At 39.3% G+C, this 15,630-nt stretch overlaps 1 protein-coding gene across 8 annotated transcripts in view; it reads right to left on the bottom strand.

Annotated features, from left to right (window-relative positions):
* GIGYF2 (GRB10 interacting GYF protein 2) overlaps positions 1 to 15,630 on the bottom strand; it is a 129,360-nt gene that overhangs the window by 99,690 nt on the left and 14,040 nt on the right. For 7 of the 8 annotated variants that reach the window (XM_024986645.2, XM_059882815.1, XM_024986654.2 and 4 more), the window contains 1 exon segment: positions 3,931 to 4,014. The exons of the other annotated variant lie outside the window; for it this stretch is intronic. In XM_024986645.2, coding sequence (XP_024842413.1) covers positions 3,931 to 3,971 — 41 coding nt within the window. In that variant the 5' untranslated portion in view covers positions 3,972 to 4,014. 8 annotated transcript variants of the gene reach the window in all.

Below are 15,630 nucleotides of genomic sequence, written 5' to 3'. Positions count from 1 at the left end.
CTTTTTACTCTTTTTGAAAACTGGGACTATTAATGCATTCCATCCTCCAGAACGTCTCTCATTTCCCTCACAACTCCACAAAGATCATGAACAGTAATCTAGAAATCTCAGCTTTGAATTCTCTTGCCCCATGCCCCCCACCATAAGACCTGAATCATTCAACATTTACTAAGTGCCCACACTAGCTAAACAATGGACTTACCAAAATTGAGAAATACAGTGCTTTTCTTAATGGAAGTAGCTCTTTTTTGAGTAAACAGATATAAACAGACACAGTACGAGGTCATAACTACTTTAACACAGGTCTGAACAAAGTGCTTTGGGAAAAACAAAAGTACCTCATTCTTTGCAAGGGAAGACCTGGGTAAGTTTCCTTAAGGCCATGGAGATGAGACAGAAGAAACCCCAAACCAGTTCCTTGGCTCCTTCTCCATAAAGCCAGCTAATTGTCCGCAATTGTTTCGTTCCCCTATGATTAATTCCTTTATTATCCAATTTATCTGAATAGATTTTGGATGCTCAAAATAAAAAAATGAAAATACCAAAATAAAGCAGGTTATAATGAATTTGTTTTCCTCCTTTAAAATGTCTTAAAGTACACAATCATTTGCGAAGAAAAAAGAACAGAAGGATACAAACCAAAACATTAACAACAATTCTTTGGGTGGCAGAATTAAAAGGGTAATTGAGATCTTCCATTTTTCCTTTCGTACTATTGCTTCCTCCAAGGTTTTCTGGAGTGAGTGTGAATTATCTTATTACTAGGACTAACAAAAAATTCTTTAAAAAGAAGAAACCTACCAGATTTAGAACTAAAAAAGTTTTTTTTTCTTTAAGGTAGTACTCTGTGTTTTGTCGACAGTGAAATAAACAGGCAACAGATGGGAATTAAATTCATACAATCCTTCTTGTGGTCAGTCTGTCCATATATCATCCAAAGCCTTAAAAAATAAACTTCTGATTTAAAAATTCCACTTCCAAGATATTATTCCAAATGAAATCAACAGTAACACAAACAGAACTATTAAAGGATGTGTATACATATTAACAATAGCAAAATATTAAAAATGACTTTACTTTCCAACACTTCACTCATGCATTTAATAAATATTTATTGAGTATCTACTATGTGCCAGGCACTGACGTTACAGCAATGAACAAAGTGTACAAAAATCAAGACCAAAGTACTTGCCCTCAAAGGAGCGCACAGTCTAGTGGGGGCCAAACAATGGCATATAAATAATAAAGAAAATCAGTAAAATATTTGGCATGTTATATTTTTATATAGACTGTGAAGAAAAAATTAAACAGGGAAAGGAGGTAGGAAATGGGGGGAATTGGTCAGAAAACCTCTAAGATGGTAACATTTGAAGTTAAAATGACTCGTTTTATATATAAAAATGATTTACTACTCCATTAAGTATATCACACTCTTTTTAAAACTGCCTCCATTAAATCTATCACACTCTTCTTAAAATTGCTTCAGTAATTATGGAATACATTTCTTTATCCTAAATATAAGCTAAGCTAAGACCTAATGATTCTACCAGATTAAGACCTAAAGATTCTATTCCATCTTTTCTACCAGCTTAAAAAGCCCATGCTTACGGTCACCCAGGTCTGTCCCTACCACAATTTTCTTTGCTCTCTCATCTTCCCTACTGTCAAATCAATCTCTTCATTTCACACAACTCTTACCAAACATCATGTTTTACATCATGATAAAAATGTTAGTAAAAAGAATACAGTATCACTAAATGTTTCTGTATGTTTCAGAGTTACACACTGATTCAGTGTAATCCTCCTAAACTATGATTCTCAAAGTTATTCTGGACATAGTTCCTTACCTCAAGTTTCACAATGAATGCAATGGTACATGCAGAAAAAACACAGCAGCAGTCTCTATTCATACTGCAGCTGTCTAGATCAGGGTTACCTGAGTTACTTAAGTAACTTAATATATCAGATATATTATGTACATATATGGAGTTTCCCTGGTGGCTCAAATGGTAAGGAATCTGCCCACAATGCACGAGACTCCAGTTCAATCCCTGGGTCTGGGGGGGGCGGTGGGGGGGTGGGGCGGGGGGTGGAGATCCCCTGGAGGAGGGGATCCAGTTTTCTTGCCTGGAGAATGCCATGGACAGTGGAAAAGCAGCCAGATAATATGGAAACAAATGAGTGTGGCTGTGTTTCAACAAAACTTTACAGTCCCATGGCCATAGTTTGTCAACCCATTTAGCATCATGTTAAATGTGTAATGACTCTACAGAGAGCGTCAGCAGGAGTGGTTCTTTTACTGGTACTGTCTCTCTCTCTTAACTCTTAACAGAGAGAGACTTAGACGAAAGAAAAAAAAAAAAAAAACTTCCTTAAATTAGCTGATGATTTTAACCATGTTTTCACAAAGAAAAGACATGTGAGTGTGTAAGTGCAAAAAAGCAGCAGTTACAAATGAAGGCAAAACCCTGCACACAAAATGGCTTACACATTGAGCTGTATGATTTAAAGCCACCTGCTAAGACGTGAATAAGGTTTTAGCTACAAGAATATTCACCAAAAAAATTTTTATAATGATGAAAAACTGAGAACAGCCTATATTTGTTACATCTGGAAGACTAATTAAATAAATGATGGTACATCCATACAGTGCAACTATTTAAGGTAACAGAAAATATTTATTGATAAAAAAGATACTTTTGATGTTTTTTTTAGACAGGTTACAAAACTGAATGTACAGTATGATCCCATTTTTATGAAAATAAATGTACATTTACACAAATGAGCATACATAAAGCTACCTAGAATGATATACCAACCTATTACAGTGGTTACTATGGACAGTGAAATTAAGGTAATTATATCTTCTTGTGGATTACTTATAATTTCTAATTTTTCTAGAAGTATATATTGATTTGATTTGGTAATAAAGTTATTTTTAAAATATAAAATAAGAACTAGAACAGGTGATTTAGGTCAACAATTTCAAAATAAACTCTCAAAGCATATAACTTGCATTGGTTCTTAAAACTTCGAATGATTTCTCCTCAGTCTCCAAATGCTAGCTACAAGGACCAAGAAAATTAAGGAATTACATATAAAAAGAAATGTATATAATAATGTAAGTTAATAATCTTCAAATAGGGAGTACTACAGGAAGTCTGGAACATTTATCAAAGCACCACCACCGAAACACTCAAGGACATTTACGACACTATTCCGATCATCTACTTTATATACTGCCTCTGATTCAAGGTCTGAATGGGAAAAGCAACTATCATTATTCACGCCACTGACGAGGATCTTCAATCACCAACTTTGGGGGGAAAGGAAGAAGAGGGGGAAAGAGTCACACTACAATGTGATGGATCTCAAAATCCCATGAGAATTCCATATTCAGGGTCCAAACACATCTGTAAGAGACTCAAAGGTTGATTAATTGATATTACGGCAAATGCTAACCTGATTCTAGATGGGCTATAGCCAGTATAATTCTGGATCACCTATGTAGCCCATCAATAAAATAAAACTCAAACAATAATTCAATAAAAACTATTTTTTCCAAATAAATATGAATAGCACTCACAAAACACTGTAGCAGAAAACATATAAATATTAAAATGTTACAATTATATAAAATTATACTCGCACCTACATAAGGATTCAAACACAAAGTAAATAATTTGCTAGGACTATGAAGAGTTTTAAATTCATTATCATTACACAACCAGAACAGGAAGACTTTTTTAATAAAGGACAAATGCAGTCACTAACCAAATATAAATTATTCCTGACTGGCTATATTGTTTTCAACTAGGCACATAAAGTCTCTAAAACATGCACATTTTATAAGCCCCCAACACCTGCACAAATACCTTACTAAGGAACTAGTCATGCAACTCTGAACAGGATGAGGTTTTGAAAACTCACCATTCAGGCCCAAAGTTCAGTGTCTGCGTTTCCGCTGCCATTCTTTTCCGTATGTTTACAACAGATTTTTATATGCAGAGAAACCTGTTCAAGAGAAAACATCTCCATACAGTTGGTCAAGACTGAATCAGAATTCCAGGCCAGAAAGTACAGCTAGGGAGCGTGTTTTGCTTATGCTCCTCTCAACCAGTCACCAGAATGAGGTTTTTTTAATGCCTATTTATAATACAGCAGGCAAAGTAAAATGAATAAACCAACCCTTAATTCTAATCCACCATCTTTTTATGTTTACACAGGAAAAGGAGGCAGGGTATAAGAGACGCTGGTCAGACAGGTGGTAGTAGACCATGCAGGGCCCTGGAGACCAAACGAAGGATTTCTCCTTTTTCAGCTTTAGGCAGTGGGGAAGGAATGAGGGGTAACAGATTTACATTTTATTAATAATTTGTATTACTCGCTTGGAATGGCTCACCCATCACCATGAAGTACATCAAAGATTCTTAAAGACCTCTCCTTATCTATCTCACAGCTTTTGCCACAACTCTCCCCACTGTTTCCTTAGCACTTTACACTCTGGTGATTCTTTAAAAAATTATCTTGGACCATTAAGTGAAAATAATCCACTAATCAATTCCACGAGTCATCTTTCAAGAGCAATTTTAAGATATCAGAACTTAAGGTGAAATGTCAGACAGGAAGGACAAATACTGTATATTACTTATATGTGGAATCTTTAACAAGCCAAACTCACAGTAAAGTGGTGGTTACCAGGGACTGAAGGGTGGGAGACATGGTAAGAAACTGGTCAAAGGTAAAAACTACAGCTTTAAGATTAACAAGTTCTGGGGATCCAAGGTACAGCATGGTGATTACAGCTAATAATACTGTAGTATACATATGGAAGTTGCTAAGAGTAGACCCTAAATATTCTCACACACACAAAATATAAGAAAAGGTAATTATGTGATAGGAAGGAGATGTATGCTATGGTGATAATCATTTTGCAATATACACTGAAAAATTAATCAAATCAACACATGAACACCTTAAACCAAGACAATGTTATGTCAATCACATCTCAATAAAGCTGAAAAAAAGAATATGAGTTTAGAAAACAGAAAATACTATAAATATTGTAAACATATGATAAATATCTGCAAGATTTATCACATCACCCTGATTGTTCTTTAAAAGATCTAAAACCAATAAACTACATACTGATCTAAAACACAGAAAGGGCAAAGTAAAAATGTGCTAACATCCATATTCAACTATTTATCTGCCCTCTTCCTGGAAGGTATTTCTGATGGTTGGATGGCATCATGGACTCAATGGACATGACTCTAAGCAAACTCCAGGAGACAGCAAAGGACAGGGAAGCCTGGCATACTGCAGTCCGTGAGATCACAAAGAGTCGGACAAGACTTAGCAAATGAACAACAACAAATGCCAACCACGTGGGTTCCAGGGAGAGTTCCGTATTCTTACTTGACCCTGATAACCTCTCCCTGGTCAGATAAGCGTGCACATCAGACTCAAATGAGATCAACTTAGTGCTCTCACCACCTCACAAGCAACTGATGATTCCAAAACAACATAAGGCATACGGCTTTTACTTTAAACTCTCTGAAACTGGAATGCACCTTAATGAGCGCCATGCTACAACTGCTACTGGCCCACAATGGAAGTTGTATCACAGTTGTCATTGTGTGCACAACGATAAAACCTGGTCAGAGCTGCTCATTATTGTCATCTTCTCAATTGTGTTGTTCCTAATAGCTGATTTTAAGGGCTGTTTACAATGCCTTCAAGAAGATTATGCTGTAATTCTAAATTGAAACATGTTGTGTATCAAAAAAGAAAGCAAATAAAGCCATGGGATAGTAGTGAAGTAACTCTCCATCACTGGAGGAATGACTGCAACTGTTTTACAGAACTTGAGAAAGGGAAAAAAAACACATAAAAAAGATAAGCTTGTGGTTCGTTAGTTAGACTTGACACTGCACAATCCACAAGGCCACACGCAGCAGCCCTGAAGTATTAATATTTAAGGGGAAAAAATTAAACAGCTTAGAACGCTTTTAAGAACTACACAAGCACCAAATCGCTGCATTTCAAAATGACGAAAGAATAACGGAGCACTCTCTTAAGAAATGTTTCATCACCAATACCCTTAATGTTACCTGACACTACAAAGGTGGGGAGAGTGAGGAGGAAGGAGACTTCTACAATTCTAAGTTCTGCATAATTTATAAAAGTCATATAATGTGCAGAAGCTGAAGAATATCTAATTAGAAGCTGAAGTATACCTCACAATTGATTTTCCGTCTATTTTCCTTTTAACATATGTACAAAGTATATACTGCCTGATGAAAATGTTAAACTTATTTGCTAAGTAAGTTGAAAAGAATTTTTTTTAAACTGTAAAATAAAAATTCTAATTAAAGAAGTATGCCATCAGTTTACTCTGCAGTATGATTTCCTTCTTAGTAATACATAAATGAAGAATCTCACAAGTGATGAATACTAGACTCAATTAAATTATGGTATACCCCTACTGAAATCACTTGTCAAGGGAGTGATAATGACCAGACATCCGGTAAGGTACCACTGTAAATTAAGCCAAGTGTCCTCCTTACAAAAGGCAGAGCAACCAGAGAACAAATTGCCAACAACCAGTGGATCACACAGAAAGCAAGGCAATTCCAGAAAAACATGTACTTCTGCTTCACTGACTACACAAAAGCCTTTGACTGTGTGGATCACAACAAACTGTGGAAAATTCTTAGACAGAAATACCAGACCACTTTACCTGCCTCCTGAGAAACCCGTATGAAGGGCATGAAGCAACAGTTAGAACTGGACATGAAGCAACAGTCAGAACTGGACATGGAACAACAGACTGGTTCCAAATTGAGAAAGCAGTACAGCAGGATATTTGTGAAAATACTAAAATCATTCTTAAGAGATTTAATACGCTTTTACCCTTTAAATTACTACCACAAGGCTACACAGGTCCTGGAAATACAAACTCCAGGACTGTCATTACCACATAGAGGCTGTGCTGTACAGGCAATGGTCTTGAGTTACAGAAGCCCTGGATTCACGAAACACCTGAAGAACATCAACCAAGGACATCCTTTCCCTATCCTCAGTCATTCATTCCACCTACAAACTTTCAGGAAGAGTCAAAATACCATACAGCAGAAACACTGAAAGCTCAGAAGTTTCTTTAATGCCTTGAGCTGGGAGCCTCACTACCTTTATAACACAGGTTTCCATAAGATTATGCCCTATGGTAGTTTTCTGGAGAACTCTTATGAACCTAAGACAGTAATCCAAACAATTCAATTATCAACTAAAGAGACCTACATTACTTAGAATAGTGTTCTGCTCATTCTCCTTTATGAATTAAAGCAGGAAATCTAAAAGTTATGACTGCTGAAGAAATCTAATTTAAGGTACTATAGCTTCTAATTCTGAATTCCCCACCCCAGACTGCTCCTTCCAAGTCAAATTAAATGAGCCCAGTTCTAATAGATTTATTTCTATGTACTGGATTGTCTGACACAATGTCTCTGAATTATAAATTATTTGGAATGGAAAGTGGGACTTATTTCTCAACTGCCATTTCTAAGCATGCAGTGAAGTATCAAAATGAGTATAAGCTTTGCCACCATTTAAATCCCACTAAGCTACATGTTGTCAACTCAAACCCCCAGGAGACTTGTGATCTTTAGAAAACAGCTGATTTTTATAGCAAATTGGGTCCTGAACCAGACTCTGTAGGCTGTGCCCCCACCATGCTCTTCTGCCTCTTTAGATAGTCTTATTCTTGAAACTATTTCCTTCCTTGTCCTCCACGACCAGCCCTTTACAGATACATTCCCCCATCTTTACTCCTTTCCAATTTAGTCACCGTTCCCCAAGTTTATCTCCTAACTTCCCTCAGTGTACCCACGGATCCTTTAACTATAAATTCTGTTTAGATATTGTTTGGAATCTTATTTACAATGGTCCTCTCCACTAGTGCTTCAGGTAGAACTCTGCCAACTAAATTATGGGGAATTTAAAATAGGGGCTCAGACAGTAAAGAATCTGCCTGCAATGGGGGAGGTCCGGGTTCGACCCCTGGGTCAGGAAGATCCCTGGAGAAGGAAATGGCTACCCACTTGAGTATTCTCACCCGAAGCATTCCAAGGACAGAGGAGCCTGGTGGGCTACAGTCCATGGAGTCACAAAGAGGTGGACACAACTAACATTTTCATTTTCACCTTGATATAGCAGATACAAGAAGTGAGGGTGTTATTACAGCAAGAGCAATGAAGATTCTCCCACAAATTCCACCCCTGCTGTGAATTACAGATTTTTTTTCTCCCATGACCTCTGTGGCATTTCCAGCAGCCTGCTCCTCTTGGATATCTAATCAACAACTGATCAAGGTATCACTGTTTTGGGGCTTTCCAGGTGGCACAGGTGGTAAAGAACCCTCCTGCCAATGCAGGAGACCAAGACACAGGTTTGATCCCTGGGTGAGGAAGACCCCCTGGACGAGGGCATGACAACCCACAGCAATATTCTTACCTGGAGAATACCATGGACAGAGGAGCCTGGCAGACTACAGTCCATGGGGTCGCAAAGAGCTGGATACAACTGGGTGACTAACACACCACTGTTTTCAGTTCACTAGTCAGTCAGGCTCAAAAGCCTAGAATCATCTGAAACTCCCTCCTCTTCTCTGTCCCTCATATGTAATCATTTGGCCTGAAATTTGGTCAATTTCCCTTCAAGATTCCACCTGCATTCTTTCATTATAGCCGAACTTTTGTTAACCCATGTCTGGATTACTACAATAAAATGTCTAATCTGCTCCCCTGACTCGGCCTCTGATTACATCCAACAAGATCAATCTTTCTAAACCCTGTGTGTATGGTCAAAACTCCTCGTATTTTCAGGTTTCCATCAATCTGACAATCTATACCTTCTCAACTTAACCTTTCACTGTTTCACCTCCAAACTCAAAGCCAAATGATAACTTTCAACTCTCTATTGCATTCTCCTTCTTCTGTGGTTCAGGCTCATGCCACCCCCTTACCCTAGAAGGCCCACCCTCACATCCTCCTTCCTTTACAGTGGCTTATACAAAACCAAGGATACATTCAAACAAACACGCCATAAAATATTCCCCAAAGGAGAAGAAGGAAAATCTGAACAAAGGATGCAAAAATGGAATGGAATCTATAGCATGTAATACTGGGGGTGGGGTGCTTTTTGAAACTGTATAGAAAACCTTGAAAGGAAAGAAGAAATGGAAAAGAAGTTTGGGAGGAAGGACACGCCATTTTAGACAAAATGAATGTGAGGAGCCATCCTAAATAATATACATCTACATCTTGAACTCCAGTGTGGAGTCATAATGAGACAGAGATTGGGAAGCAAATCTACAGACTTGTATCCAAATATTGCATAAAACTATCCCAAAGAAGAGGTCTAGAAGGGAAAGGACAAAGTCTCCCCACACACCATGCACGAGGATACAGGAAGGAGAAAAGACCATCAGTGAGGCATCCTTAGCCCTGACCTTTCACCTGAAGGCAAGTTCACGGACTCTAGCTTCTTCCACATTCACTTTATCTAAAGCAGAAAGGAAAAACAACGAGGTTCTTTGGGGAGATTATCTAATTATCCATCCATTAGCTCAATAAGGCTAAAAATTAAAGTGCAGTTTGAAAAAGCATGGCTGTATCACAGAAGTTCTCGTATTTTATGTCTTAAGAGCAATGGAAGGCTATGAAAAGATTTGGGCCAGAAAGTGTCCACGATGAAATTCACACTTTAGAAAGATCATTCAGGATGCCAGGAGGAAATAAACCAGCAAGAGTTAAGAGAAAGGAGAGGTATCAGTAATCCAACAGATAGCATGGATCTACATACCAGGAGAGCAGAGAGAGAAGTGACAATAATAACTATACTCACTGATATGAAAAAAATGTCAACAATATATTAAGTGCTCAAGACAGGTTACAGGATACAGAGGATATAACTACAATCAACACATCTTAAAATTTATTCTTAGTGGGTACTTACATATGCCCCCAGGTGTAATATTTACTTCTGAATGGTGAAATTATGAGCAATTCTTCTCCTAGTAAGTTACTAATTTGTGTTTAAAATAAAGATAACACTGGCCCAAAATATATATATATTAATGGAAGAATTCAGAAGTTTCAAATATTGAAGTCAAAAAAGAGACTGGAAAGTCTTCACTGGCTTCCACAATGAAGTCACTGCTGACTTGAAGAGTGCAATTAAAGAAGCATGGTGAGGACAGAGTGAGATTTCAGAGGTTGGGAGGTGAGAAAGGGAAGACTACAAATGCAGTTGACTTTTTCTAGAATTTAGCTGCGAAAAAGCGAAGAGAAACGAAGCAGAGTAGAAAGAAAATTTCCACTTTCACTTTAGAGGAAAATATCCTAAAGGAAAAGTACTAGTACAATCAAAAAGTGAAGAAACGATTTAGCAAAAATATGATGGAAGTGCAGCTGTGAGAAGACAGGCTGGAGAGGGCTTCAAAGAACAAATGGGGGAAAAAAACGCTATGCCTATCCACTTGTGACAAGAGCAAAGTGTGTTCAAATGACTGAAGACATCTGCAAGCTTTTTGTGGGGGAATAGCAAGTTGTGGGAAATTCACATTCGACGGCCTCAATTTTCTCAGGTAAGCAGGCAAATGACAGCAGGTGACAGGGTAAGGACTGAGGAAGAATGCAGAGACGGTAGCTGCTGGGATCTACAACAGTATTGTTTATAAAATAAAATTTAGGGATAATTACTAATTTATCCCTGGAGAAGGACACAACAGCCCACTCCAGTATTACTGCCTGGAGAATTCCATGGACAGAAGAGTTTGGCAGGCTATACAGTTCACGGGGTCACAGAGTCGGACACAACTGAAGCGACTTAGTACACAGTTAGTACACATGAGTTTATACAAATATTACAAAGATACTACAGATAATTCCATCAGCTTCCCCTAACATAAACAACTTACATTACCACAGTATACCTGTCACGACTGAGACACCAACATTGGTACAACACTAGTAACTATAACCAGTTTTTCCAACAATGTCCTTGTTCTGTTTCAGCATCTAATCCAGGACACCACACTGCAGTTACCTACAGAAGTTCTGAAGGCCCAGTCAAGATGGAGATGGCACCTACCTGCATGGTCGTGGGCTTCTTTCTCCAACTTAGCCTGAGAGAGAGCTGACAACATGACTGAATCTGGGTTAGGATTTTGTCTCCACAATAAATGGAAGAGTAAGGCCAAGGGAGGGTACTGGCCAAAGTGTGACCGAGGCACAATGAGGAAGAAAGTAAAAACAAGAGTTTACAAATCTGAGATGCTGGTAATGTCAAAAAGCAGGTATAGTAGAAACAGAAAAGAAAGCACTAGAAGAGGCAGGAGGTAAGTCATGGAATCAGGAGCCTGGGAAGACTGGATGGATCATCCCATGGACTCTGAAGTAACCTCAGGATAATGGCAGAGAGAAGAAAGAAGAAAACAAAGGATGATGCCTCAGGGTCCAGATCTGATGATAATAAGGGGAAGAGACAGTTGTACTGTCAGACAGCATGAACATCAGAGGAAAAGAGCTTTTGCACAAAGGAGGAGGAACAATCACTAAAGTGATTCTAATCTACCACCTAAACCAGAAAATGTCTGTGTAAGGTATTAATAACTACAGACAACAGAAGCACTTTGGGCTTAATGGTCCTCTGACTAAAGAAACAGAACTGGCCTGTGAATGGAAGAGGATGAAGAGCCTGATGCTGCCTGCTGATGCACCTACCACTGGGCAGGAAAACAGCAGTGAGAGAACCTCAGAGGGATAAAGGGAAGGTAAAATGTCAAATTATCAGGGCAAGATGGGCCTCAGTAACCCTAATAACACTGAAAAACATCCTGTGAGCAGTTTAACACACGGAGAAGTAATAAGGCCTCCCTCCCTCCCTCCGGCCCCTCCTCTCCTTTCTCTACTCCAATTCTAGGGATAAGGACCTCAGAGAAAGGGCTACCCTTGAATTTTAAACAGAGCTGACTTAAAAACAGCCGAGAGGATATTTCTACATAACCGCTATTTCAGACCTTGCCTATTATTCAAAATTCCTTATAAGTGAATTCAAGTAATATATTTCTTCTGCACTTAATACCAGAAAGTTGACAGTCTTTGATATACTGCATCCTATGCCTGACAATGCATTTAATCTAGCCTTTCTGTCAACTTCTTGAAGACACTAAATCAGCCCTCGCTAGCACTGATTGCTAGTATCTAATTATTTTTCTTTTTTTCTATATATTTTTCTAGCTTTCCTGAACTTCCTCAACTCCTCTTTGGGACCTCATCTATCACTCTGTGTGCGTGCAAATATATGCTCAATGGTGAAAAGAGAAGAAATCAACATAGCTCTTTTATATTGTTGGGTCTGCAACAAAGAAAAGAGAGACCCTGGCCTCTTAGCTCTTAACTTTACCATTTTCTCACAACCTGGTACAGTGCTGAGGAGCCAGATGACTTCTGGGCACCCACAATCACTATCAACATGAGGAAGCTACAGTTCTACATACTAAGTTCTGTCTGGACAAAGACAAATCAGAAGCCAAAGCAGAATCAAAACCTGGCACAATGGCTCATGTTCTTCTCTGAAAGTGTTCCCCAATACTGCTTCCCAGGAGAAGTCTTGATATATTGATCAGCTACCACTGCCAACAAAGGTTCGTCTAGTCAAGGCTATGGTTTTTCCCGTGGTCATGTATGGATATGAGAGTTGGACTGTGAAGAAGGCTGAGTGCCGAAGACTTGATGCTTTTGAACTGTGGTGTTGGAGAAGACTCTTGAGAGTCCCTTGGACTGCAAGGAGATCCAACCAGTCCATTTTGAAGGAGATCAGCCCCGGGATTTCTTTGGAAGGAATGATGCTAAAGCTGAAACTCCAGTACTTTGGCCACCTCATGTGAAGAGTTGACTCATTGGAAAAGACTCTGATGCTGGGAAGGATTGGGAGCAGGAGGAGAAGGGGATGACAGAGGATGAGATGGCTGGATGGCATCACTGACTCGATGGACGTGAGTCTGAGTGAACTCCGGGAGTTGGTGATGGACAGGGAGGCCTGGCGTGCTGCGATTCATGGGGTCGCAAAGAGTCGGACACGACTGAGCGACTGATCTGATCTGATCTGGTCTGATGCTACTAACATATCAAAACACACGCTCCCCCTGAATCTGTCTTTAAAAAATTATCTGATACTGCGTATCTCCCGTATTAATGTAAAAACTGACCAGAAAAAACCTATGGCAAACCTGGGATGAAGTCCAGCCAGTACTGTGCAGAGTCTGTCAAAAGACTAACACAGAATAAACACTAAGAACCTGAATCCGCCTCCATCTTCCCCACCTTCACTTTCCCCAAAGCAGAAAAAAGAACTACTCCCCTAGCACGCTTTAGGTGTACCAAATAATTAGTTGTGTGCCCATTCCAGCAACCAGCTATTCATATCTTAGCCAGACCTGGACTAACACAAGATTAATAACTCCACTTCTGCAAATTAGTTCAACTACTTCAAAAGATAGTTTAGCAGTTATCTATCACATCTAAATAATACATCTATCTGGCGACCCCACAATCCACTGCTAGGCATACACTCAAGGGAAATTTCTACCCAGAGATGAGTATCAGATATGCAGAGTAGCTTTATTCATACCTGACACGTGGCTATCATGTTTACCAACACAAATGTCCATCAACAAGTAAACGAATAAGCAAATATATGGGAGCTTCAAGGTTGGTGAAGATGTGGAAAGGATGGTGCAAAGCACTCTGATCCACCCTTTCCCACACACCTTGCCCTATGCATCCCTGTCACCTGGCTGTTACTGACTTAGGTAACATCACTAATAATGAGATAAACTGGCACCACGTGCCTTCTGATGAGATACACTAACAAGGACACAGTATCACTAACGTTATATTCCTGACAAAAATGCATAAACTAAAATTAATTTTTTAAAAAATCAGATAAGTCCAAATTGACAACACAAAATCAATCTACCATAGTCACCAAAAATACCAATGTCATGAAAGACAAAGGCTGAAGAACCATCCCAGATTAAGGGAGATTAAAGAGACATAAAAACTAAGTGTATAATTCAATCCTGAACCAGCAAAAAAAAAAAAAAGCTATAAGATACATTAAAGAGATAATTAGAACAATTTGAATAGGAGATATGGATTAGACAACAGTATTATACTAATGTTACTTTTCTAAGATTTTGAATTTTTTACTGTGATTATGTAGAGGAATGTTCTCATTCTTAGAAAATAACACTGAAATGTCTGGAGGAAAAGAAGCATGAGGTCTGTAACAGACTCTCAAACGGAAGAGAAAAAAACTACAAAAAATTAAAATTATATATACATATATATATATTGGAGAAGGCGATGGCACCCCACTCCAGTACTCCTGCCTGGAAAATCCCATGGACGGAGGAGCCTGGTAGGCTGCAGTCCATGGGGTCGCGAAGAGTCAGACACGACTGAGCAACTTCACTTTCACTTTTCACTTTCATGCATTGGAAAGGGAAATGGCAACCCACTCCAGTGTTCTTGCCTGGAGAATCCCAGGGATGGCGGAGCCTGGTGGGCTGCCGTCTATGGGGTCGCACAGAGTCGGACACGACTGAAGTGACTTAGCAGCATCAGCAGCATGTATATATATATATATGTGTGTGTGTGTGTGTGTGTGTGCGCGCGTGCGTGTGTGTGTGTGTGTGTGTGTATGTACACATGTGTATATATATACACACATATATATACACACACATATATATACACACACGTGTATATCTGCATATATATGGACTGCATATAGAGTCCCCTGGACTGCAAGGAGATCCAACCAGTCCATTCTAAAGGAGATCAGTCCTGGGTGTTCTTTGGAAAGAATGATGCTAAAGCTGAAACTCCAATACTTTGGCCACCTCATTCAAAGAGTTGACTCATTGGAAAAGACTGATGCTGGAAGGGATTGGGGGCAGGAGGAGAAGGGGACAACAGAGGATGAGATGGCTGGATGGCATCACCGACTTGACGGATGTGAGTTTGAGTGAACTCCCGGAGTTGGTGATGGACAGGGAGGCCTGGCGTGCTGCAATTCATGGGGTCCAAAGAGTCGGACATGACTGAGCGACTGAACTGAACTGATATCTGCATATATGGAGAAAGAAAAAAGAAAATTAGAGGTAAAGCAAATATGCTGTTCAGTCCCTTAGTCATGTATGACTCCTTGTGACCCCACGGAGTGCAGCATGCCAAGCTTTCTGTCCTTCACCATCTCTTGGAGCTTGCTCAAACTCATGTCCATCAAGTTGGTGATGCCATCCAACCATCTCTTACCTTGTCATCCTCTTCTCCTCCTGCTTTGAATCTTTCCCAGCATCAAGGTCTTTGTCAATGAATCACCTCTTCGCATCAGGTGGCCAAAGTATTGGAGCTTCAACTTCAGCATCAGTCCTTTCAATGAATTATTCAGAGTTGATTTCCTTCAGGATTGACTGGTTTGATCTCCTTGCTGTCCAAGGGACTCTCAAGAGTCTTCTCCAGCACCACAGTTCAAAAGCATCAATTTTTTGGTGCTCAG

The sequence above is a fragment of the Bos taurus genome, chromosome 3, assembly GCF_002263795.3.
Source record: "Bos taurus isolate L1 Dominette 01449 registration number 42190680 breed Hereford chromosome 3, ARS-UCD2.0, whole genome shotgun sequence".
Taxonomy (NCBI): Eukaryota; Metazoa; Chordata; class Mammalia; order Artiodactyla; family Bovidae; genus Bos; species Bos taurus.
Note: the sequence above shows the minus strand (reverse complement) of the source record. Positions and strands in the feature narration are given on the sequence as shown.